The sequence below is a fragment of the Prunus avium genome, chromosome 5 (assembly GCF_965620075.1).
Source record: "Prunus avium chromosome 5, drPruAviu1.hap1.1, whole genome shotgun sequence".
Taxonomy (NCBI): Eukaryota; Viridiplantae; Streptophyta; class Magnoliopsida; order Rosales; family Rosaceae; genus Prunus; species Prunus avium.
In genome coordinates this window covers 24,338,973-24,361,966 of record NC_142288.1, presented here as the reverse complement: position 1 = coordinate 24,361,966, position 22,994 = coordinate 24,338,973, and the positions used below count along the sequence as shown (strand labels likewise).

Sequence of the window (22,994 nt, the reverse complement as noted above, 5' to 3'; positions counted from 1 at the left end):
AGCCGGCCGGCTATACTCTTTAAGCATATTATATTTATATTTAAAAGGCTTATAGCCGATCGGTTATACTATTTATGAAAAAAAAATAAAATACCTATATAACCGCTCGGCTAAACGCTAAACGACCACAGTAAAGCCGTATACTCTTTTTTAGGAAAAAATTTCGGAGTATAGCCGCACGGCTATACTATTTGGAAAAAGAGAGGACCCACCTAGCGCTAGCTCCCAACTAGCGATTCGGCGACACGTGTGAAGGCCGTATAGCCGCCCAGCTATACTATTTAAAAAAAAAATTAAAACACGGTAGTATAGCCGATCAGCTATACTATTTTTACGTATATTATGAGGAGTATAGCCGCTCGGCTATACGATTTATTAAAAAATATATATATATAAAACATGGACCCTTCTATTTGCATTAGTTTATACTTTATAGATATTAATTTGCTAGTTTCGATATATGTACTTTATATATTTAAATGTTTTAATATATTTTATTTTTAATCATTATTATGCAAAATTTATGTGTATAATACCAGAATTTTGTATGTGTTATTTAAAATTTTGTAAAAAACCAACTGTATTAAACATGAAAAATATGTACGTACGTGTACAATACGAGTATTAAACGTGGAAATGCTAAATTCTTTATGGGTAGTAACTGGGGAAAAGTAAAAACTCAAAATGAAATAATAAAGACTCGGGTAATGGCTTAATAGTAATGGATAATGCTCTAAACTATTGATAAACAAAAATGGGGAAAAAAACAATTTTTGAAAAAACAGATCACAGTATATATGTAAAAAGTATAGCTGCGTAGCTATACTATTTTTAAAAAAAATTACCCCAATAAAGCCGCGTAGCTATATGCTTTTTAAAAAGCGCGACTACACGATTTGTACAGCAGGTGGTGCAAATGCCTCTTGGAACCCACTCTTCTATGCATCTGGGGTGATGGATGAGATCATATCATATAAAAATTATTATTTTTTCTTTTCTGTTTTGGGTGTTTTAAAAAATACCTTTGTAATCATTCTTTTGTTTTGAGTAAGTTAACCATCTTCTAAAGATGTAATTAGAATTATGTAAATCTATAGATGGCTCTAGTTAAATCATTTTTAACATGTATTGATCCTTGGTTGCCAGAATATTACTTTATTATTTTCTAATGACTCAGTAATTGTACAGTTGCCACTTGATCCAAAAAAGAAAATTTATAAATTTGCCAAGTCAATGACCATTCTGCACATAAATTTGTCCTGAAAATGCCAACTACAGCTTAACTAGTTACATCAAAAATCCTATTCGATTGAACTAAACACCGAAAGCAATGCTTCTGACCGACAAAAAAAAAAAACACCTAAAGCAATGCTCCTTGTAGGACGTCCATAGCATCTACTAGTTTTGCCTGTGCGCCGCCTATGGCCACGAAAGGACAGAAGAAGAAGGGTACTGCAAAAGGAAAAAGAGCAAGGAGTGAGAACAAAGTTCACATTAGCTCGTAGAGGAAAAACTATACAGATTAACTATTCACCAGATGGCATCATTCTCACATTTTGACCATTTTTCTCACGATTAGACCTTGCAATCTTAATCCTCAATCTCCTTTTTTCCTAGCAGAAAAACAAAGAGATATTTAGTCATAAATTACAAGTGATTCTTAATATAAATCAACACACTAAAATATCACTTGGTACAAATTAACACACTAATGAATTGTCTCAAATCCCTGTGTACTAAAGCTGCACAGATGCAATTTAAATCCATGTTTGGTGACAACCATGCTTTTAATGGGCAAGGCTGAAAAGAACTGGATCAAAACCCTATCAATGCAAAGCTTAGGTCAAGCCAGCAATGGGGATGGCATATTAAGTAACCTTAACTCAAAAGTTAAGACCTCAATGACTTAATGCTCCTGTTTTAGTCTAGCAACGAAAAAGGTCAAAGATCTTAAGGGAGTAAAATAAAAACCTTCAACAATCTAAAAAAGAAGATTGATACAGCTGTTTGTAACACTAACCTCTAATGGAAACCTCTCTTCATGGGATATATGTGTATTACCAGAGGGAATTGTAAACAGCCCACCAGAGGAAGTGGTAGTTAGTCCAGCAGTACCACCTGTTCGTGCAATAGAAGATAAAGGATTGATTGGGCTGGAATTAAATGTGGAAGTTGTTGGAGCTGGAGCAGGAAATGCAACCGTAGATGTGGGCGTGGCTGATGAACTAAAAAGAGACGGAGATGAAATTTGTCCAGGTACATAAAAAGATGATGCTGAAGGTATAAAAAGATTGGGTGAAATCAATGGTGTAAATGAGGCTCCAAAGGGTGTAGGAGTAAAGGCTGGAATTTGTGGAGCAAATATATTAGGTAGAGTTGAGGTATTCAAACGACTCGAAGATGTTTGAACAAATGCTGGAGCAGGATTCAAAACGTTTGACTGGGTGGTAGACAAGTCAAAGAAGTTCCCACCAACAAGAGCCCGTCCACCTGAAATTTATGATTATACATTCATAATATACAGAACTTAGTAAAGGTCATCATTGCTCACAAGCAAAAGTTTTGAGGATCTGAAATATTTTAAATAAAATATACCTCTATCCCCCAGTTGATAATCCTGCCATCTCAGTTCCTCATGACTTTTCTCTCCATAAATCCGCATCCCGCATATTGATTGGTATAACCCACTTAATGAACCACCATCTGGTCCAGCTGTTTTAGTGTAAGGCGCCACTCTACTTCCCCCAAATTGGCCCCCAGAAGCTGATATCCCACAGGCAGTGTTTCCACATGTTGTTGATTGAACTCCTGCATCATAACTTATAATAAGAATATAACACAGCTACAACGAAACAAAACACGAGGAATTCCTACATATTCCTTGTTGATTGCGCACAATGAGGCATTCCTGTATGTATGAAAAATATGAATCCCCAGCACAACTTATAAGAATATAACAAAGCAACAATGGAACAAAATACAATGAGGTATTCCTTGACCTCCAGAAACAGTGGTCCAATTTTTTCTTTTTCCAAAAAGTACAACCATCATTCATATACATCTAAATGCTCACCAAATGGAGAATTGAACAGGCCAGAATTAGATGTCGAATCTGTTCTTGGAGCTGGAGCAGGAAATGCCTTAGATGGGGCTGATGAACTAAAAAGAGATGGAGATGAAGCTTGTCTGAATACTGAAGGAGATGATGATGAAGTTGTGAAAAGACTGGATGAAGTTGAGAGAGGAAAAGTTGATGAAGTGAATGGTATAGATGAGGTCCTAGAGCCTGTAAAACTAAAGGATGGAATTTCTGGAGCAAATATATTCGACGGAGTTGAGGTGTTAAAAAGACTTGAAGATGTTTGAGCAAATGTTGGTGCAGGATTCAAAATGTTTGAGGTCGACAAGGGAAAACAACTCCCTCCAGCAGGAACAGGTCCACCTGAAATTTAAGATTATACATTTATTATATATAGAACTTGGTAGAGGCCATCATTGCTCACAAGAAATTTCTTAAGTAAAATATACCTCTATCCCCCAATTGATAATCCTGCCATCTCAGTTCCTCGTGAGTTTTGTCTCCATAAATCGGCATCGCCGATATTGACTGGAGGTCTCCCCTAGTTTCTAGACCAACACTGTCATCTGGTTCAGTTGGTGTGTAAGGAGGAACTCTACTTCCCCAACGTTGGCCCCCAGAAGCTGATATCCCGAAGGCAGTGTTTCCAGATGTTTTTGATTGAGCTCCTGCATCACAAATTATAAGAATATGATACAGCAACAATGAAACAATAACCAATGAGGTATTCCCATATATTTGATTGAGCTCATGCTCACAATGACGTATTCCTATATGTAAGGAAAATATGAAGACCTTGCATCTCAACTTATAAGAATATAACAAAGCTACAATGGAACAAAATACGAGGATGTATTCTTTGATCTCCAGAAACAGCGCTCCAGTTTTTTTCTTCTGTTTTCAAATTGTACAACCATTCATATATCTAAACACTCACCAAATGGAGAACTCTGTGATCCAGAAGGACATGAAGGACCAAATTGGCTGCTAGGAAATGTAAAAGTTGATTTCCCAAAAGAAGGAACGAATGAAAAGGTGAAAGATGGAGTACTTAAAGAACCAAATCCAGGGGTATTTGAAACAGCAGAAGTAGGATTTCTTGAAGCACCAAAAGTGGAGCTAGAGGAATCAGAAGCTGGGGTACTTGAAACATAAAATCCATGCCCAGATCTAACTGACGGGAAACTTGAAATCCCAGTGGCAGCTTCTGTGCTTCCACACGTAAATCCAGGGGTATTTGAAGCAGCAGAAGTAGGATTGCTTGAAATGCGAAAAAGGGAGCAAGAGGAACAAGAAGCTGGGGTGCTTGAAACATAAAATCCATGGCCAGATCCAACAAAGGGGAAACTTGAAGCCCCAGTGGCAGCTTCTGTGCTTCCACACATAAATCCAGGGGTACTTGAAGCAGCAGAAGTAGGTTTGCTTGAAGTACCAAAAATGCAGCTAGACGAACCAGAAGCTGGGGTACTTGAAATATAAAATCCTAGCGCAGGTCCAATTCCGGGGGAACTTGAAACCCCAGTGGCAGCTTCTGTGCTTCTAAACGGACAACTTGTTGTGGAACGAAGCGCTGCACTACTTGTAGCACCAAAGGGTGGCTGACTTGATCTAAACCCTAATGGCGTGGAGGAACCAAATATACTGCTCCCAAATGTTGGATGTGATGCTTGAGTTGTGCTTCCAAATCCAGGGGTATTTGAAACAGCAGAAGTAGGATTGCTTGAAGTACCAAAAGTGGAGATAGAGGAACCAGAAGCTGGGGTACTTGAAACATAAAATCCATGCCCAGATCCAACCGAGGGGAAACTTGAAACCCCAGTGGCAGCTGTGCATCCACACGTTAATCCAGGGGTATTTGAAGCAGCAGAAGTCGGATTGCTTGAAGTGCGAAAAAGGGAGCTAGAGGAACAAGAAGCTGGGGAACTTGAAACATAAAATCCATGCCCAGATCCAACCGAGGGGAAACTTGAAACCCCAGTGGCAGCTTCTGTGCTTCCACATGTAAATCCAGGGGTACTTGAAGTAGCAGAAGTAGGATTTCTTGAAGTACCAAAAATGGAGCTAGATGAACCAGAAGCTGGGGTACTTGAAATATAAAATCCTAGCGCAGGTCCAAATCTGGGGGAACTTGAAACCCCAGTGGCAGCTTCTGTGCTTCTAAACGGAAAACTTGTTGTGGAACGAAGCACTGCACTACTTGTAGCACCAAAGGGTGACTGACTTGATCCACCAAATGGCGTGGAGGAACCAAATATACTGCTCCCAAATGTTGGATGTGATGCTTGAGTTGTGCTTCCAAATCCAGGGGTAATTGAAACAGCAGAAGTAGGATTGCTTGAAGTACCAAAAGTGGAGATAGAGGAACCAGAAGCTGGGGTACTTGAAACATAAAATCCATGCCCAGATCCAACCGAGGGGAAACTTGAAACCCCAGTGGCAGCTGTGCATCCACACGTAAATCCGGGGGTATTTGAAGCAGCAGAAGTAGGATTGCTTGAAGTGTGAAAAAGTGAGCTAGAGGAACAAGAAGCTGGGGTACTTGAAATATAAAATCCATGCCCAGATCCAACCGAGGGGAAACTTGAAACCCCAGTGGCAGCTTCTGTGCTTCCACACAGCAATCCAGGGGTACTTGAAGCAGCAGAAGTAGGATTGCTTGAAGTACCAAAAGTGGAGCTAGATGAACCAGAAGCTGGGGTACTTGAAATATAAAATCCTAGCGCAGTTCCAATTCCGGGGGAACTTGAAACCCCAGTGGCAGCTTCTGTTCTTCTAAATGGAGGACTTGTTGTGGAACGAAGCGCTGCACTACTTGTAGCACCAAAGGGTGGCTGACTTGATCCACCAAATGGCGTGGAGGAACCAAATATACTGCTCCCAAATGCTGGATGTGATGGTTGAGTTGTGCTTCCAAAAGGGCTTGTACCACCGAAGGCCGGGATGCTTGTAGCACCAAAAGCTGGCATGCTGTCAGAACCAAAGGCCGGGGTGCATGTTGAACCAAAGGGAACAAACAACCAGAAACCTACACAATAATTTAAGTACCTCATAAATCATGATCCAATTTCATTTTGCAAGGAAATAAGTCTAGGACACTTGCCAATTAAAGACACAAGTGAAATTCCCACACCATACAAAATTTGTTTCACAAGTCAGCTGATAGATCCAGCAATTAAATGTAAAGTGAACAGAATAGTTTCAACAATATCTTAATGTCATACATAAACCATAGTCCACTTATATATAGGCATAAATTTTGGAAAAAGAAACTCATGCACAAACTTGCAGTTTAATAAAGCAGACAAAACTAAATATGCAAGCAAAGGTCAATAATCTCATACATAAGAGAGTGACATTGTAAGTGATTCTAATAACCATCTTTCACCATAATGATATGACACTGAAACAGTGGAAGAATGATGAAGGACAAAAAGTGGAGAAATTCTAAATAATCCACCGGCTTACCAACAATTGAGGGCGACGATGAACTACTGAAAGCAGGAGTAGAAGATGCTCCAAAAGTAGACATTGTATTTCCAAAATCTGTTGAGAATGAGGCACCGAATGTCGTGGAGGAAGGAAAGGGTGTAGAGGATTGGGCTGCTGCAGATACACCATTCGAAGTGACCCCAAATATGGGACTCCCTGTTTGTGGACCAAATGGGGTTGTTCTACCAAAGATCTGGGGAGCAGAAGGATCGTTACTAGTATTGCGGGTCTGCCCAGAAACTGACTGGGACATAAATGGGCTTCTATATGATTGCCCAAGAACTGTAAAACAATATTCCATGAATTAACTTATTTTTCACAGAGAAGAAAAGCAAACATATTCCCAGGGCCTAAAAGCACCGGATGAAAATAATCAGAGCACATTGACAGAGTGCTAGCAAATGCAGGTCGTGTTCATGTTACAACAAAGCAAATAAAATGTGTATGACCAGTTACAAGTCCTATATACGCACATCTTCAAAACTGATTCATCCTTATGATCTCTAAATCACCACCGAAGTTCAAAGAACCAAAAAGAGAATTAGTTTCAACATAAAAAGAAAAGAAAAGGCCTTAAAGAATTGTCACCAACAATTAACTAGGCGAGTGCAAAGGTGCAAGTTTTTTAAAATAACTTTTGCGGGAAAAAAGCATAATGATTTCTCCAGAATAAAGGATATATGATTGAAAAAATAAAACACAGAAAACACTTGTTCACATATGGAAAAATTGAAAGTTACTGAATGCAGTTAAATAAGCTGCGGCAACAAAATCTTGACTCAGAAATCATGCAAAAAACATAGAGATAAGAGAGCTTACTGTCAACTGAACCAAACATCTCCAGCGATAGCTTGTGGATAGATACCTGAAGCGAAAACAGAACACAAATTCAACAACAATCGCAATAATGCAAATCAAAATTCAACAAAAACATAGCCAGAATTAACGGCGATCATGCATTGGCGAATGAAAGTGAGAAATCGCTCAAATACAAGTTGAATTAATGCGAGAAAATTACAGGAATTGGCTGCAATTGGGAAACGATAGCATCAATTAAAACATTATAACAATATGATACATTAGGGTTTTGGAAGTACCTGAAAGTGTGTGAAATTTGGGTTGGACTTGGAGAATTGGAGAATGCCCAAAGGGTTTTACGAGTCTGGACGAGGATGGCCCCAAAGCGTTTATATATGAACAGTTAGCGTTCGAAGTAAGCAGGGAGCGCGGGACGCCTGCGTTGCACCGATGTCGTTTTATGTATAGTTAGCGTGCGTTCAAAGCAAGCGCGGAACGCGGGAGCCTTGCGTCAATATAGTTACAGTTAATTAGCGTTCGAAGTACGTCCGTAACGTTCATTAAAAAAAAAAAAAAAAAAAAAGTACGTCCGTAATGCGTTTATATAACATTTTTTAAAAATCGGGTTTATATTTTTTGACATATTTAGTCATATATTCATTCTTAACACTAATAATATAGATAAACTCTACACCATTTAATTTTTATAAACAAACCCAAAAAATGATAGCTGGCCATATTAAATTTAATTTTGATTATTAAATTATTTTGATACTCTATTTAGTGTTTTGGGCTTTTTTTATGAAGTTTTGGGGTTGAGTTTATTTTAAGAAATCAATGGTAGTTTTGTAATTTAAAAGAAGTTAAAAGCATTTTTCTTATGTTGTAAATGGATTTTGGGTGTGTTTCTAAACTCCATTTCATATAGGGGTTTTTTTAAAATAATAATTTGGGCTCCTATATTGGGTATAATAGTGAATCTCCATTTTTTTTGTCTTTCTTAAAGTTTTACTTTTACTTTTTAGTTTTACTTTGGGAGATGTTGGTTAGGCCATTTGACGAGGGTAGCGAGCCCGTCTTTTGACACTCAAGTACAAATCCACTTCGCTATAGTTTAGAGTAATTTATATAAAACAAATATTCTATTGAGGAATTTACCAAGTCCATTATTTGACTTGGAAAAGAAAACCCGAGCTCTTTGTTTTTATTTTATTTTATGACTCATGAGTTAGTAAGTTATGACTCTAGGTTCAACAAACTGCATAGTAGGGTGTACATATGTACGGATCGTGGTGGCATATTTTCAACATTTATGTTATTAAGCAAGTTCCATCTATAAATAACCCAATTATATATAAACTATTTATGTAAATAAGCAGAAAGTGACAAAATTATAAAATTTGTACACGTGGCAATTTTTAATTGAAATGGTATATTGACACATGGCATATCAGTACTTCGTGTATTGGAGCTCTTTTTACTTTTCATTTTTATAAATCTTTTGGGGCTAATTAGGTGCATGAATGAGTGGTTTTTATGAATTAAGGACATGTACTCCTATGTTGCAATAAACTTTTGCTTTTTTGTTTTTAATCCATGATTGAGGCTGAATGCCCTCAATAGATTAGTATCTAGTGAAGCTTTGCACTTTTCAGTGTCTCCTAAATATCTGCACTAAAAGAGTGGGTAGATAGATATGCACTAACTACTTGAGAAAAAGATAATTTTGAGATGATGGGAAATAGGCTCACTAAGCCGAACAAAATCAAAGTGACTCATAGGATTTTGCTAAGTTCGGTTGCATGTGTGGGCGCACAAGAGATGTCAAGTCCCCAATGTATACACGCCTCCTCATTATCAAATCCACATGCATCTACAGTCACAAATTATCCACGCGCACGTCGGTGGCCCACCTAAACATTTCTGTTCAGCGCATAATAGGATAGATTAATCCCCTATATATGCAAAGTTTGAGCTAAAATCCCTAGTGGAAGTAGGGCGTCGGCAAAACCTGCAAATTAACAAAAGGTAGCTATGGACATGCAAAGGGTCCCAAAAAAAAGAGTGGTCGTAGTCATCCCATAAAAGCAACTGTTTGATGGTCGTGGTCATGCCAGAAAGCGAGCTACTTTGACATATAGATTCTTGAATTTGGCACACTGCTGAAAATTTGAAGAAAAGGAGAGCAACCTCAACCAAAAAGCTAGCTATTAAAGATAATGACAACGTTGATTCAATAATGTTAGCCTCATCACATCTTTATTATCATGCCTATCATTTTATGAATGAACAGAAAGCTTTGATTTTGTACAATTTCCTGTCTGCTCATTCATTTCTCTCTCTATGGAAGTAATATTGTCCTCTATATATCCATATGCAGCATTTGGCATTTTTTATGTGCTCAATTAACATATGGGTTCATCAAAATAAGTTAGTTGAGCAAATCATGTTTTTGAAGGACCTTTCCTATTGAGAGATGCGATAATATACTAAACTCATACACACTACACGTATGCTAGGACTCGAATCCTGAGGAGCAATTGCTCCAAACCACTACCCTAGTGGGTCCTTTGCGAGCAAACCGTGCTTCAAAACATTATGGTTCTTACATTTTCTTTGAGATTTTTGGTGAGGAAGATTTGACATTTTGTTCTAGGCCACATAGTTGTTGTGCATATGCTGTTTATTTATGTTTCAGAGATGAAAGTATTAGATGCCATGCACAGAAGAAGGTAAGAGTATTTCTTTCCTACACCACCACTCAAAAGATGCCTAATATAGTAAGAGTTGTTGACTAAAGAAGCTTCACTGTTGTGAAGATCATCACCTGATATAGTATACACAAAAAGAAAAAAAGAAAAGAAATATGCAAATGGGAAACTCATGGCCTATATACGTCAAAGGCTACAGCTGCTAGGGATGCATGAGATCATGGATTGATGCCTGATAAACCGTGCAGGCCTAGCAAACGATTCCCCAATTAATCTCCCTATATCGAAAAGGATCAGTCAAAAAAAAGCAAAAAGAAAGGGAATCAAACATTAAATAATGTCAAAGTTGGTTGCTTAAAGCAGTGATTTGATTTGAAGAATTTTAATCTTGCTTTGTGCCCACTTATTCTGGAGCCTGTCTATTTAGCTCATCAGTCAGGTGTTTGCCTCAGGTGCTTTAGTAAGCATAAGAATTTCATTGGCAAAAAGGGAGAATTAAGAGGTCTTGCTCTGCCTCCTCCTAGAGTGCTGTGTGTTGTTAAAGGTTCAGATTTTTTTTTTGCAGGAGAGTGAGAGCTAGCTGAGGTTCTAGTCTCACTGTTGAAGATTTGTTGGATATTAAATGGCTGTCATGAAGAGCTGTGATGAATGGAAGCCTTTCATTGCTATGGTAGCAATCGATTTCTGCTTCGCCATAGTGAATATTCTTCTCAAGAAAGTCCTTGATGAGGGAATGAACCATTTGGTTCTGATTACGTACCGGTTGACAATTTCTACCATTTTCTTAGCTCCAATTAGCTACTTTCGGGAAAGGTAGGCAAGCTTCAGTTTCTAGCTAGCTTAAGACTTTACTCCTTTTGTTGTTTCCATTTTTTTCTTTTAAGTACTTTTTTTTGTTTTGTTTCATTTACTAGTTCATATAAACAAAGCTTGCTTGCAGGACCAGTAGACCCAAGCTCACACTTCGCATTCTGTTTTTCCTCTTCTTAAGTGCAATAGTCGGGTTTGTAAAATTAACACGACTTAATGTTGAATTTCCATCTGCTCATGTTAGTTGCATTATTTTCGTGCTTACAGAGCTGAACACATAACCTAAGTAATGCTTTTATACAGGACATCCATCACACAATACTTCTTTCTCCTTGGAATTCAATACACATCTGCTACTTTTGCCTGTGCCTTCATCAACATGGTGCCTATGATCACATTCATAATGGCATTACCGTTCGGGTACGAATTCAATCATTAAGTACCACAACTACATGTTTCATGAATCTTATAGGCTTCTGTGTGAAATGTTGTTCCCTTTTTTACAGGTTAGAAACAGTGAACTTAAAATGCAACAGTGGAAGAGCCAAAGTAATTGGTACCCTGGTGTGCATTGGTGGTGCTTTTATACTGACTCTTTACAAAGGAGCTCCTTTATTTGATCATTCAAAAGCCACAACCACTCAAGCCATGGATCATGGGACCAAGCTGAGCCACATCAGAAACAAAGAGAGATGGACCATTGGTTCAATAGCTTTGGTTGTAGGAACCCTTTTATGGTCTTCATGGTTTCTTGTACAATCAAACATAAGCAAGATGTATCCCTGCCAATATTCTAGCACTACCATAATGACTTTCTTTGGTGCCATTCAGTCTGCCATTTTGGGTTTGTGCACTGGAAGGAACCTTTCCATGTGGGTTCTGAGGGGAAGGACACAAGTCATCACTGTCCTGTTTTCTGTAAGTATTCCTTTCTTCTAAAACAAAAAAAATAAGAAAAAAAGAGAGCCAATCAATTTTATGCTCCGAGTGACTTCTGAGTTCATTAGAGAACTATTGATGTGTTCAGGGAATGATAGCATCTGGCTTAGGCTTTGTGGGGATGTCATGGTGTGTCAAGAAAAGGGGTCCTGTGTTTACCGCAGCATTTAGCCCCCTTGTTCAGATACTGGCGGCGCTAATCGGTATCCCCATTTTCCATGATCAACTCCACCTTGGAAGGTGAATTTTCCCATATGTTCTGCACTTGAAAATACCTATTTATACTTGCTACCTGTAGTGCTAACTTTCCTCATTGGTGCTCCATTTGACATTGAGCAGTTTGTTGGGATCTGTGATTGTAATCATTGGCTTGTACATTCTTCTTTGGGGTAAGAAAAAAGAGATGCAGAAGTGTGTGACAAAACTAGTCCAAGAAACTGATGCCATCAAGGAGCAGGAGCCACATTTACCAGCCATCACGGTCTCCATTGATTCGCGGTGTCCTTGAAGCCAAGTTTCATATGCTTTCCAATTCACAGGCATTCATTTTTTTTCCTCCCACTTGATTGTTATGATCTTCTACCTAGGAAGCTAAAGAAGAATCAGCTGGCATAACCAGAATAAAAGAAGATTAACTTCTCCCCCTCTTTTATTCTGATGTTTGCAAAAATGTCCCCAAGGTTCTTTGTTAAAGCTATGGTAATGAAATCTGTTACACGAATTTGAAATACATACTGGTTTTGTAGTTGAAATCTCTACCATTTTCTAGATGTTTGTCATTCTTCGTGGAGCCTTGGGAGTTTAAGAGTTTATAATCTCGTGGAAGGTTAGCAAATTAGTAGATGATGAAGGCAAGAATTCACAATAAGGCATGTGTTTCAGAAATCTGTAGCTGTTTAGTGAATATCACAAAAATGAGACATTTCAGTCATGATAGTATTTTCGCTCACGGCCTTTAATTGGCGGTGAACATTATCATCATGTTAATTGCCATCTGACCACACAAACTTCAAAGATTAAATCCATCCAACGACAATTAACATGGGGTTGGTGAGCAAAAATCCTCTCTTTCAGTCGAAGATGAAATGAATTCGCCTAATGGCATTGGACCTCTGCTTCTGCTTTTACCATGGCACTGAATGATCAAACCACTAGAGCACAATTAGTCCTTTGCTCTATTAACAAAATTCAATCCCTGCAATATCAGATGATAGAGTGCACAAAGAAACCCTCCATCTCAGCACTGATAATTTGCCAGAGAAACAGAGCAATCAGACAGAAACTAGTGTTATGTAAACCCTAATACATACACACAATATCCAATAAATAAATACCATGAATGACATGCTACATAATTTTTGCAATCTTTAGCCAAAACAGAAAGTCCAGACCAGACAATACATTATATGTAGAACGCAATAACATTTGTTTTGTCTCTTCAATTACTTGCTACATAACATAAAACCATAAAGCCTTACAAAGGCTTGTTATTAAACTTGGTAATTAAGCCACTCCATGGGAAATCAAGTCATATATATAAATAAGCTCCTCACTCATCATCATGCTCATGATGTTGGTCACTGTGGAAGTTTTCCCTCTCCTTCTCCTTCTTCTTCCCCTTCCATCCACGCTTCTCCGGCTTGATATGATACCCATGAGGCTCCACAACATCAGTGATATCCACCCGAACACCGGGATCATTCGTGCTGTAGCTGCCACCCATCATAAGAGAGTTGTTCACGCTCTGGAAATTGCTGTTCACATAAGTGCTCAACCCATCAGGCTGCTCTCCAAATGCCGGGCCACCACCATGAAGCCCTGCAGGCTTGTTGTTGTTCTCATGATCCAGCTCACTTGTCAGTGTGGCTCCATTGTTGTTCCCAGCCAGTGTGATGATTCTCACGCCGTTTTCATCGTCGTCTTCGTGTTGAACTGAGCCAGATTTGTGGAGGTCAGTGACTCGGTTGGTGATGACAGAGACCATGTCTCTGATTTCTCTGTCGAGTTGTTTGTGCTTGCCTGCATCATGGCTGTTGTTTTTGACTGACTCGTTGGTCATTGTTTTTGAGAGAGGCCACAAAGGGGGGAAGTTTAGGATGAGTTTGTGAGTTGGGTTTGTGTTTGAGATTTGAGGAAAACATAGATAGATATATAAAGAGTTGATCCAGAGGATGTAGAAATTGGAATAAAGGAATGCCTTACTTGGCAATACAAGGATATTAATCATTTCAGATGGAAAACACAAAAGAAAGAAGGATAACAAAAGGGAGGGGATTGCTTGACATTTGGTTCACATACTCTTTGAACTTTATGCTTTTGTGACTCTTACTCACACTCTAGTTTTTGGGAGGTTTAGAAGATTGAAACAAACCCATAAAGAACAAAAATACCAATGATGATTGAATGATTTTGTTTTTGATAAATTGTATGAGATTAAAACTCAAAACCTCTTCCAACAAAATAAAAACGAGATGCCACTTAATTGAATAATTCTTGAAAAACAACCACACAATTTTGATTTCAAAGTGCCCATTTGTGACGGAGGTAACGTTGCCCCATCTCCATTGATGGAGCCACATGTAGGCATGGGATGGCCTAGCATTCTATACAATTTTGAAACAAATATTTTATATAACTACACTCACCACCTCAAATTAAGATATTTGGACTTCTCGGCCCATCTGAGTCCCTAAATGGTGTCGATGTCTTCACAGGGAACATCAGTGATGGTCGAGATTTTTTATGTTTTTTATTTTCTCAATGAATCCAAATAATAATTAAAAAAAAGGTTGTAAAAGATTGGAATTTTACAGTTTTTGTTAATTCCGGGTGTACCAATCAGTTTTATGGGTGTCTGCAGTATCCCCTTCATAAACGTATGTCTGGGGTCTTTCCAAGCCCCGAACATGCGTCGGGCCTATATTGTCCCAAAATTGGCGCCACGGTTAACTAACCCTTTGTCAACCTGTAGATCAAGCAGGCCCAAACGACCCTGAAATTATTCTGTGTAAAAATGATTAATTAGGGCAAAATTAATTTGCAATTCTTTAACTAATTTATGAACCATTTTGATCCCATATGCATAGATTGCTGATGAATTAGAACGAGTGAATGAGAAATTGAGAATGGAGAAGAACAAGTACAGCATCATAGTCCCAACCTATAACGAACGCCTCAACATTGCCCTCCTTGTCTACCTCATCTTCAAGCATCTCCGGTAAAATCTCCATCACTCGTTTCTCTGCAATTGAATTCATGAAAATGAAATTCCAGAAAAACCCATCACAAATATATCGTTTTCTGGGTGCAGGGACGTTGACTTTGAGATAATCATCGTTGACGATGGAAGCCCTGATGGTACTCAGCAGGTTGTTGAGCAATTGCAGCAACTCTATGGTGAAGATCGGATTGTGAGTAAATCGTGTTCTGCATTAAAAAAAATTATGTTTCTCAAGGCTGGTTTTGATTGTTTTTGGGTCTCATTAGTTTATTTGTGTATTTTATTGTGGTGCAGCTGTTGAGAGCTAGAGCTAAGAAGCTTGGATTAGGCATGTGATTATGTTTTGTTTTTTATTTTTCTGTTTTCAGTTGAATCAAATAGAATTGCTAAAATTCAAATATGGTTTAATTTGTTCTATTGTTTTGCAAAATTTCAGGAACGGCTTACATTCATGGTTTGAAACATGCGTCTGGGAATTTTGTTGTGATCATGGACGCGGATTTATCACACCATGTAAGTATTAGTATGTCTTTAGGATGTTCATGACTATTGTTCAGCATTTTCATTGGAAGGGATAATTTCCCACTGGCCAAGAGTTTTAGATGACACGATGAAGGGAAAGGGTGGGTGGTTTGTTAATTTTGGATTGCAAAAGCAACGTGGAAACTTTTCTCTATTAAAAGTTGTTTCCTTTCTGTATTAGTATAGAGTGTACTCCCTCATTCGCTTAAAGCTATTGATTGCGTCTTGTACATATTGATTTCCAGAAATATTTAGGGGAAATTATTATTTGAGTAGTTTCTTTTGAACCATCAATACCTTGTTCATGTCACTTTTTCAAAGAAGACAATTACAAATTGAATTAGCTCTTTCCTTCATTGATAAGGGAGTCCTCCTCTGGCCACCAAAATTGAGTGTGTTTTTTTGTTTCTTTGTTTTTCCTTTTCTTTGAATGTTCATATATTCAGTGCATTTCCAATTTCTTATAGTCTTCACAGTTTTATTCATTTGATCTGTTTACTTCTCATGATGCAGCCAAAGTATTTGCCAAGCTTCATCAAGTAAGAACAAGTTTTTTATTCATGTCCTTACCCACTATACCATAGTATACTTAAGGAAAAACTTAGTTGTCCCCTCGAACTATTGCTTGTGTTTCACATTGTCCCCTAGATTTTCAATTTGGCTTTGAGGACCCCCTTAATTTCCAAAACGTTCTAATAAGGCAAAGTGGGACACACAGGTCATAGTTGAGGGGGCACTGCTAAATTTTTCACTATTTTTTTCTCGAAATCATTCTGAGTTACTTGTGGCATGCTTATTATCAGGAAACAATCGGAAACTGGTGCAAGTATAGTTACTGGAACTCGTTATGTCAAAGGTGGGGGTGTACATGGGTGGAATCTTATGCGCAAATTAACAAGTAGAGGAGCCAATGTTCTGGCACAAACACTTCTATGGCCTGGTGTATCAGATTTGACCGGATCTTTTCGGTACATGATTAAATTGATGTATTAAGCTAGATAGTATATCACACTTCACACGATTATAGGACTAACATTGGTGTGCTTCTTTTGTAGGCTTTACAGGAAATCAGTGCTTGAAGATATCATTAGTTCCTGTGTCAGCAAGGGTTACGTCTTTCAGATGGAGATGATAGTTCGAGCTTCTAGAAAAGGCTACCATATCGAAGAGGTAGGTACAATTATATCATAGATGTTTGCCTGAAGCTTCTGGTTGAAATTGATAGTCCATGATCATGAAGCTAGTTTTGTATCTGTGGCTGTTGCTTGTTGACATCATTGAAAGTTTCAGTTTTCTTGTAAGTACTGCCCACGTCTTCTTTTTGTTTCTCTCTTGATCGTCACATCCGCTATTCCATTGTTCCTATATTTTAATAACAAACAGCACGGTTCTTGTGTCTGTCTTCATGCCTCCTGCCATGAACGGTTTTTCTTTGTTATTTGTCTGATTTTCAGATTCTGCGGAAATTAGGATGTTGATTTTAAATTATAGTGAAGTCTTGTGCTTATCAGCTTTGCATTTGTTTAGATTGTGATTTCTGTCAGATCCCGACAGAAATTAAGAACCATAACATAGGTACAATAAGAGGTTCTCGTGCTCATTAGAAATGGATCGATATGTATTCAATTGTGGTAACAATGATTTCTGTGGTTGTATTTGATATATAAATGTTTGAATCACACAGCCTGGAACCAATGAGAGATGCCCATGGCTTGTTTTCACTAATAGTTTACCGTGCTATTCACTTTTATTTTGGTTCAACTGGAAATTGTGAAAGTTTGGTCGCACTCAATGTACAAATGCTTGAATATGTTGACGAAATGCAAGCTAAGGTTATTATCATTCTTTTCATTATTAATTTTAGATAATGTAACCATTGGTATGAAGTATTAGAGTCGAGGAATATTATTAATCTATTAAAATTGTGGCTCGAATCCTGCTGCCCTTTTTGCTTATGTGAGTGCTCATATAAGCCCTTGGATATATACCAAGAAGATTTGGGTTTGGTTTTTTACTTAATTTTGTCCATTCCCTTCATTTTGCTTTTAAATAACCGCATTATTGACTATCTACCTTTTGTACCTGTTTTTGGTTATATACCTATCCACAGGTTCCAATCAGCTTTGTTGATAGGGTATATGGAATTTCAAAGCTTGGAGGATCTGAAATTGTTGAATATCTGAAAGGCCTCGCCTATCTTCTCGTTACAACATGAGATCCGTAAATTACTACACAAATAATTTGTAAACCTCTTAAAGTTACTTTTTGATTTGTAAGTTCTTAGTGATTTAGAAGAGATTTTACCGGGGCCACTATCTAAACAAATTTTATATTTTCTCTTTTGTTTATGAGTAGTTTCTTGTATCCTTACATATACTGCAACTCTCTCACGATGTGGCGCGAGAGAGTTACCACATAGGGCAGCCTCACTCAAGAATTTCGCCAAAAGTATACATCACATTTCCACATTTAGCTATACATCACATTTCCACATTTAGCTATCTCCCGCTTTGTAATATTTTCAGCTTCCGTTATTCTTGCAGCCATCTCTTCCACTTCACAAAACTCTTCATGAACTGCCGGAAAAAAATGCCGGAACTCAGCATGGTGGGAATACTCTAATCACGTGCAGTGCTACACGCTGTCACCTGATAGAATTTGCTAACCATAATACATGGTGATAGCATAAGGGAGTTAAGAGTAGAGATCGTGGTTAAAGCATAGACTTGACTGGCAACAGAGTGAGCAGTCGACACAAGCAATCTTTGCATTTGGGTTGGTTGGGAAATATGTCTGGCATGACTCAGTCTCTCCAATCTCATTTGACCATGCTTTCTTCATGTTCACCTTCCGATACTGTTGACGCAGTTAAAGTCTCGCCAATGGTGTGATTTGATGAGACAAAAAATGTAAAAGTTTCATGATAGAGATACTTATTAGGACGTGTTTATGAGGCTCTTCACAAATAAACCCCCTATTTGTTAATGGGTATTAGTCTTGGTAGCCACTGGGACGATGAAATTAAGTTTAAAAAGAAAGAACAGACCAAGACAGTGTATTTTCTGAAGGTTGGTGAATGGTTTATCTGAAAAATCTTATTTCGGAAAATACAATTTCTTGGTCTGTCTTTCTTTTTAAACATAATTTCACCATCAGTGGCAACCAAGACTAATACCAATTAACAAATACTAGATAATCCAATAACCAAATTTCACCATCAGTGGCAACCATTCGGACTCTTTTGGGACTCCATTTGCTAAATAGACAGACAAAAAAAACAAAATTTTCCCTATTCTTAATTTCTTGAAATCATTCTTAGTTACTTATGGCATGCTTATTATCAGGAAACTGGTGCAAGTATAGTTACTGGAACTCGTTATGTCAAAGGTGGGGGTGTTACATGGGTGGAATCTTATGCGCAAACTAACAAGTAGAGGAGCCAATGTTCTGTCACAAACACTTCTATGGCCTGGTGTATCAGATTTGACCGGATCGTTTCGGTACATGATTAAATTGATGTATTAAGCTAGATAGTACATCACACTTCACACGATTATAGGACTGACATTGGTGTGCTTCTTTTGTAGGCGCTTTAGATTCTACTAGGTATATCACACTTTCAGATTCTGATATCTGAAAGTGGAATGTTGGTTGTAGATTATAGTGAAGTCATGTTGCCGAGGCCACCAAAGTAGGAGAAAGTCTTGTATCCTTCCTGGCCCTATGCGGCAGCTCTTGCACTTCATAAAAACTCTCCACGAACTGCCGGAAAAAAAGAAAGAAGAAGAAGCCAGTTAACACAGCTACTAGGTCTCTAAGCACGTGCAGTGGCAGTGCTACAATATGCTTTCACCTGATCTAGTCCTTTAATTTCCTGCCATAATAATGCTGATCGCATCACAGGGAGTTAGAGGAGAGATTACAGTGAAAGCTTGATAGACTTGATTGGCAAGATAGGGCTACGAGATGAGTTGATGAAGAGAGTGAGCAGTCGACGCAAGCAATCTTTGCAGTTGGGTTGGTTGAGAAATATGTTTGGCATGACTCTAACTGTGCCTCCTATCTCATTTGACCATGCTTTCTTCGTGTTATGCTTCCGATGTTGTTGTTGACCATTGCCATATGTTGATGGATCCTGTTATTTTTGTGAGGTAGATAATGGGTATTTTAATATTTATATATTCACAAAATCTTGCATGGGGCTTTTTCCATTCTATTAATATCAATTTAAGCCTAGTCTAAAATGGTGTAATTTGAAGATATAAAATATGCAAATGTTTGATGATGTAGAGAAAAACCTCAAAACTCTGTTTCATAGTAAAAGCCGCTTAACTGCGATTTAAAGAAAAAGAAAAACCCTAGTAACCAAATTGCTATTGCCCCTACAATGAATTGGAATGATTCTGATACTTATTACTCATAAGTAAACATGCCATTAAATTCTAAATCATTTTTCGTTATAATTTAATTCCTAAAGATTTTTCACTAACCTTAACAGTTGTCGGGAGAACCATACTAATTTAGTAATGTTTATTTTAATCCTATGTCCTTATTCTTATATACATTTTTATCACTATCATAGTATCATCTAGTATCTACCATTTTAAGTATGAAAGTTCAACATCTATTTTTCTATTATCAAATTTTAGCAAAGTCCAATTTTTAAAACCAAAAATTCTATTTATAAAGCACCCCAAAAATACATATATGTTTTTTTTTAATGGGGCAAAGGCCCAAACAAAAAAGATTAAACTGGGCCAGGCTACCCCCACTTCTAAACAAAGATGATTTCCTTAAACTACACATTCTGCTGGAAGCTAGCAGAGAGAGGAGCACCGAACTACTAAAACCCCCAAATATTTATGTTCTCTACTGTTTCTTCTTCTTCCTCTTCTTCCTCTTCTCGTTATGCCAAAGCAAGAGAGCTTGTGGGTTTTATGACTGAAGTTCGAACAAGAGGTAAACCACCCTAATTACCACTTTTTTTGTTTATTTATAATAATTTCCTCTCAATTTTCGAAATTGATGTGAATTGTCAGCGTAACTGGAAATTTGATTCAATTGGGGGCTCTCTATGGTTCTGAGCAAAGGTGACGAGCACAGAAGTAGCGAGAGATCGATGAGGAGTGAGAAAGAGAATGAAAATGGCGAGATACCCGACTTGGAGAAGCAGCAGAGTGATAGCGGAGCTGAGCCTAGCTCACTTTCCAATTCTGCAGTCGGTGATACGGTGCCGCCGCTTCTAAACGTCGTCGTTTTGGATGAGGCGTCTCGCGAGGTTCATGTGCAAACCACCGCCAATTTGTCAAGGGAGGTACCTTCTCCCAAAAAGGGTGACCTGTCGAGAACTTCCAGCTCTCATGAACAATGCAGGTTGAGCATCAAAATCATAAAAAATAACTAGATTTTTTTTTGTTTTCAATTGCAATTTATTTCAATCTGGTTTTGAAATAGAGTTCTTTATTTTGGGTATGTTGTGCTTGTTCCTCAGAGTATGTCAGCAGGAGAAAGATGAAGTTTTGATAGACCTTGGATGTCAATGTCGAGGTGGGCTTGCAAAATCCCACCGATCATGTATAGACACTTGGTTTCGAACCAGAGGATCGAACAAATGCGAGATATGCCAGTAAATTCACTCACTAACTCCATTCATGGTTTGTAAATTAGTTCATTTCTAAAGTCGGACTTTACGAAAGGATATAATCTTTTTATGCAGAGGGGTAGCTGCAAATGTGCCACCTCCACAATCCCAGCCAACTGTATGTACTCTGTACCTTTTGGTGCAAAGGGTAGCCTTTGCCATGTTCATCAACCCATAACTTAATATGTATGTATGTATGCATCGAATTAGCGTAACCCATAACTTTACAAAAGTCGTAATTTTATATTTAAAGAATTGTATTCTATACAACTTCTTGTAATATAGTGTATTCGTTTATCTAGTTTGAAGTTTGAAGCTGGAAAGTTTCAAAGTCTTTCAATATCCAAAAATCTTACTCGTTACATTATCCATTTTTTCTAATTTAGCCATTTAGTTTATCCTATCCTTATCTCTTAAAACGTTGGTTTTTGGAGTGGTGCTCCAAACCCAATTGCCTCAGCCATGGAACTGGGGTTCTATTTTTGGATACAAGAGATAATTGAGTATTATGATTACCAGTATGACTGAAAACAGGATGTAGTATGATTACATCTGATCTGAGCATAGATTTATGGTAGTGCCATTGCCCATTTTTTGTGTGGTAACATGGAAGCATATCATAAACATGTCAAAGTATAACTCTCAGTGTGTTTTGCATAGCAGGGGAGCTACTGGGTCTGGAGAGTTGACTCAACCTATCGGTCACAAAATCGAGACAGGGTAAGGCGGTCACTAATCAATCTACTAGAATTGTATTAAGCTTTATGAAGATAGTTGCTGATTCTACTATTTCATATGCACCGGTCAGCAGGGTTGTGTTAGCCCACTTTATGTGGCATTTTCAATCCTCATTGGTGGTCTGCTGTTGGACGTGCTAATATCCGTTACCCTCGGTGTCTCTGCACTCCCCATTAACATCATTATAGGTATGTTTGTGCCTAATGAAACTAGTATGCTTGGTGGTGTTGGTTGTTGAACTGTGACCTGTAAGAGAAATTGTTACATGTACAGGTATTATTGTGGTTCTTGGACTTGGAACTGCACTGAGACTTATCTTGGAATTCTTCCACCAGTGGAGTTTGAGGAGAGTTGTGCAGAGGGTGGACACAAATGTGCCTCTTGGTTACCATCCTGCTTTGTAGGTAAAGCTGTAAATAAACAAGATATGTGGAAGTGGAACTTAAACTTTATGGCGTGAGGTGTATAATTTTTACTTTGTTGTTTGTTTTGTTTAGGTCACCATTGCTGATTACCTCTTTCCAATGTACCATTTTCAATTTTATTAGTTGATTTGAAAAGTTGTTATTTCAACTGCACGTCCATATTATCTCATTAGAATTATGCTGCTCATAGTTGATTATGAGTCGTTGATGCATTGTAGGATCTAAATTGTGTGAATGACACAATACATCAACGGTTGGTTGATGATAACTTAAGCCCAATAATTAGAACTTAGGCTACCATGGAGTGAAAGGAAGAAGGAGCAGCCGACCAAGGGCATGAGAAGTCGTGGGATGTCATTGGGGTTTGAACAAGACTTTGCTTTATGTTACAAACCCTACTGACATAAACGATATATATTCATGTGCCCAAGCGCCGAGAATATAACTTTAAACTTTTATTAAAGGTGGCAAGTGGTGACATTTTATTTGGGACTACGATCCTTTTATCAGACTTTTCCCTAATATGCCCCCAAGCATTGGAAGTTGTGATTTGTGATAGTTTTTGGACTTTAGACTAAAATAAAATAATTAGCACCCAAAGAATGTGAAGACGTATATACTT

The 22,994-nt window shown here is 38.0% G+C and overlaps 5 protein-coding genes across 11 annotated transcripts; 3 read left to right on the top strand and 2 right to left on the bottom strand.

Moving 5' to 3' along the window:
• Nucleotides 1–1,195: 1,195 nt before the first annotated feature.
• LOC110757788 (uncharacterized) lies at nt 1,196–7,810 on the bottom strand. 2 transcript variants are annotated; one of them, XM_088253176.1, is made up of 10 exons: nt 7,666–7,810; nt 7,388–7,433; nt 6,545–6,850; nt 4,017–6,104; nt 3,529–3,747; nt 3,074–3,442; nt 2,596–2,808; nt 2,021–2,490; nt 1,535–1,613; nt 1,196–1,452 (listed from the first exon to the last, which is right to left on the bottom strand). In XM_088253176.1, exons 2-10 carry the CDS (start codon nt 7,404–7,406, stop codon nt 1,361–1,363), a joined length of 3,855 nt encoding a protein of 1,284 aa, XP_088109302.1. In that variant the 5' UTR covers nt 7,407–7,433; nt 7,666–7,810; the 3' UTR covers nt 1,196–1,360. The 2 variants fall into 2 exon arrangements, with proteins under 2 accessions (XP_088109302.1, XP_088109303.1); XM_088253177.1 differs by having other exon boundaries at nt 1,554–1,613.
• Nucleotides 7,811–10,490: 2,680 nt separating this feature from the next.
• On the top strand, nt 10,491–12,594 carry LOC110758947 (WAT1-related protein At3g30340-like). Its single transcript, XM_088253894.1, has 6 exons — nt 10,491–10,890; nt 11,018–11,080; nt 11,191–11,307; nt 11,394–11,805; nt 11,915–12,066; nt 12,166–12,594. Exons 1-6 carry the CDS (start codon nt 10,700–10,702, stop codon nt 12,332–12,334), a joined length of 1,104 nt encoding a protein of 367 aa, XP_088110020.1. The 5' UTR covers nt 10,491–10,699; the 3' UTR covers nt 12,335–12,594.
• Nucleotides 12,595–13,171: 577 nt separating this feature from the next.
• Nucleotides 13,172–13,974, bottom strand: LOC110758935 (uncharacterized). The gene has a single exon (XM_021960913.2). The coding sequence runs from the start codon at nt 13,883–13,885 to the stop codon at nt 13,376–13,378; it is 510 nt and encodes a 169-aa protein (XP_021816605.2). The 5' UTR covers nt 13,886–13,974; the 3' UTR covers nt 13,172–13,375.
• Nucleotides 13,975–14,809: 835 nt separating this feature from the next.
• Nucleotides 14,810–17,916, top strand: DPMS1 (Nucleotide-diphospho-sugar transferases superfamily protein). Its single transcript, XM_021960946.2, has 8 exons — nt 14,810–15,043; nt 15,137–15,236; nt 15,341–15,374; nt 15,483–15,559; nt 16,082–16,107; nt 16,372–16,536; nt 16,624–16,738; nt 17,679–17,916. Exons 1-8 carry the CDS (start codon nt 14,952–14,954, stop codon nt 17,781–17,783), a joined length of 714 nt encoding a protein of 237 aa, XP_021816638.1. The 5' UTR covers nt 14,810–14,951; the 3' UTR covers nt 17,784–17,916.
• A 2,446-nt stretch (nt 17,917–20,362) lies between these two features.
• On the top strand, nt 20,363–22,525 carry LOC110758902 (RING/U-box superfamily protein). 6 transcript variants are annotated; one of them, XM_021960865.2, is made up of 7 exons: nt 20,363–20,527; nt 20,659–20,941; nt 21,060–21,194; nt 21,285–21,327; nt 21,870–21,929; nt 22,018–22,135; nt 22,221–22,525. In XM_021960865.2, the coding sequence occupies exons 1-7, from the start codon at nt 20,431–20,433 to the stop codon at nt 22,349–22,351; spliced, it is 867 nt and encodes a 288-aa protein (XP_021816557.1). In that variant the 5' UTR covers nt 20,363–20,430; the 3' UTR covers nt 22,352–22,525. The 6 variants fall into 6 exon arrangements, with proteins under 6 accessions (XP_021816557.1, XP_021816559.1, XP_021816560.1 ...); XM_021960867.2 differs by having other exon boundaries at nt 20,365–20,527; nt 21,873–21,929; XM_021960868.2 differs by having other exon boundaries at nt 20,365–20,527; nt 22,021–22,135.
• Nucleotides 22,526–22,994: the final 469 nt, after the last annotated feature.

Bases quoted from the DNA above. Each gene is read 5' to 3' on its own strand.
- LOC110758935 (XM_021960913.2), bottom strand. From the start codon at position 13,885: ATGACCAACGAGTCAGTCAAAAACAACAGCCATGATGCAGGCAAGCAC.
- LOC110758947 (XM_088253894.1), top strand. From the start codon at position 10,700: ATGGCTGTCATGAAGAGCTGTGATGAATGGAAGCCTTTCATTGCTATG. The intron at 11,081-11,190 runs GTTTGTAAAATT...GCTTTTATACAG, and splicing joins TTCTTAAGTGCAATAGTCGG to GACATCCATCACACAATACT. The intron at 12,067-12,165 runs GTGAATTTTCCC...GACATTGAGCAG, and splicing joins GATCAACTCCACCTTGGAAG to TTTGTTGGGATCTGTGATTG.
- DPMS1 (XM_021960946.2), top strand. From the start codon at position 14,952: ATGGAGAAGAACAAGTACAGCATCATAGTCCCAACCTATAACGAACGC. The intron at 15,560-16,081 runs GTAAGTATTAGT...CTCATGATGCAG, and splicing joins ACGCGGATTTATCACACCAT to CCAAAGTATTTGCCAAGCTT. The intron at 16,537-16,623 runs GTACATGATTAA...CTTCTTTTGTAG, and splicing joins GATTTGACCGGATCTTTTCG to GCTTTACAGGAAATCAGTGC.
- LOC110758902 (XM_021960865.2), top strand. From the start codon at position 20,431: ATGTTCTCTACTGTTTCTTCTTCTTCCTCTTCTTCCTCTTCTCGTTAT. The intron at 20,528-20,658 runs GTAAACCACCCT...TTCTGAGCAAAG, and splicing joins GACTGAAGTTCGAACAAGAG to GTGACGAGCACAGAAGTAGC. The intron at 21,930-22,017 runs GTAAGGCGGTCA...TGCACCGGTCAG, and splicing joins GGTCACAAAATCGAGACAGG to CAGGGTTGTGTTAGCCCACT.
- LOC110757788 (XM_088253176.1), bottom strand. The intron at 3,443-3,528 runs GTATATTTTACT...CTTAAATTTCAG, and splicing joins TTATCAATTGGGGGATAGAG to GTGGACCTGTTCCTGCTGGA. The intron at 2,809-3,073 runs GTGAGCATTTAG...GTTATGATGCAG, and splicing joins CCTGTTCAATTCTCCATTTG to GAGTTCAATCAACAACATGT.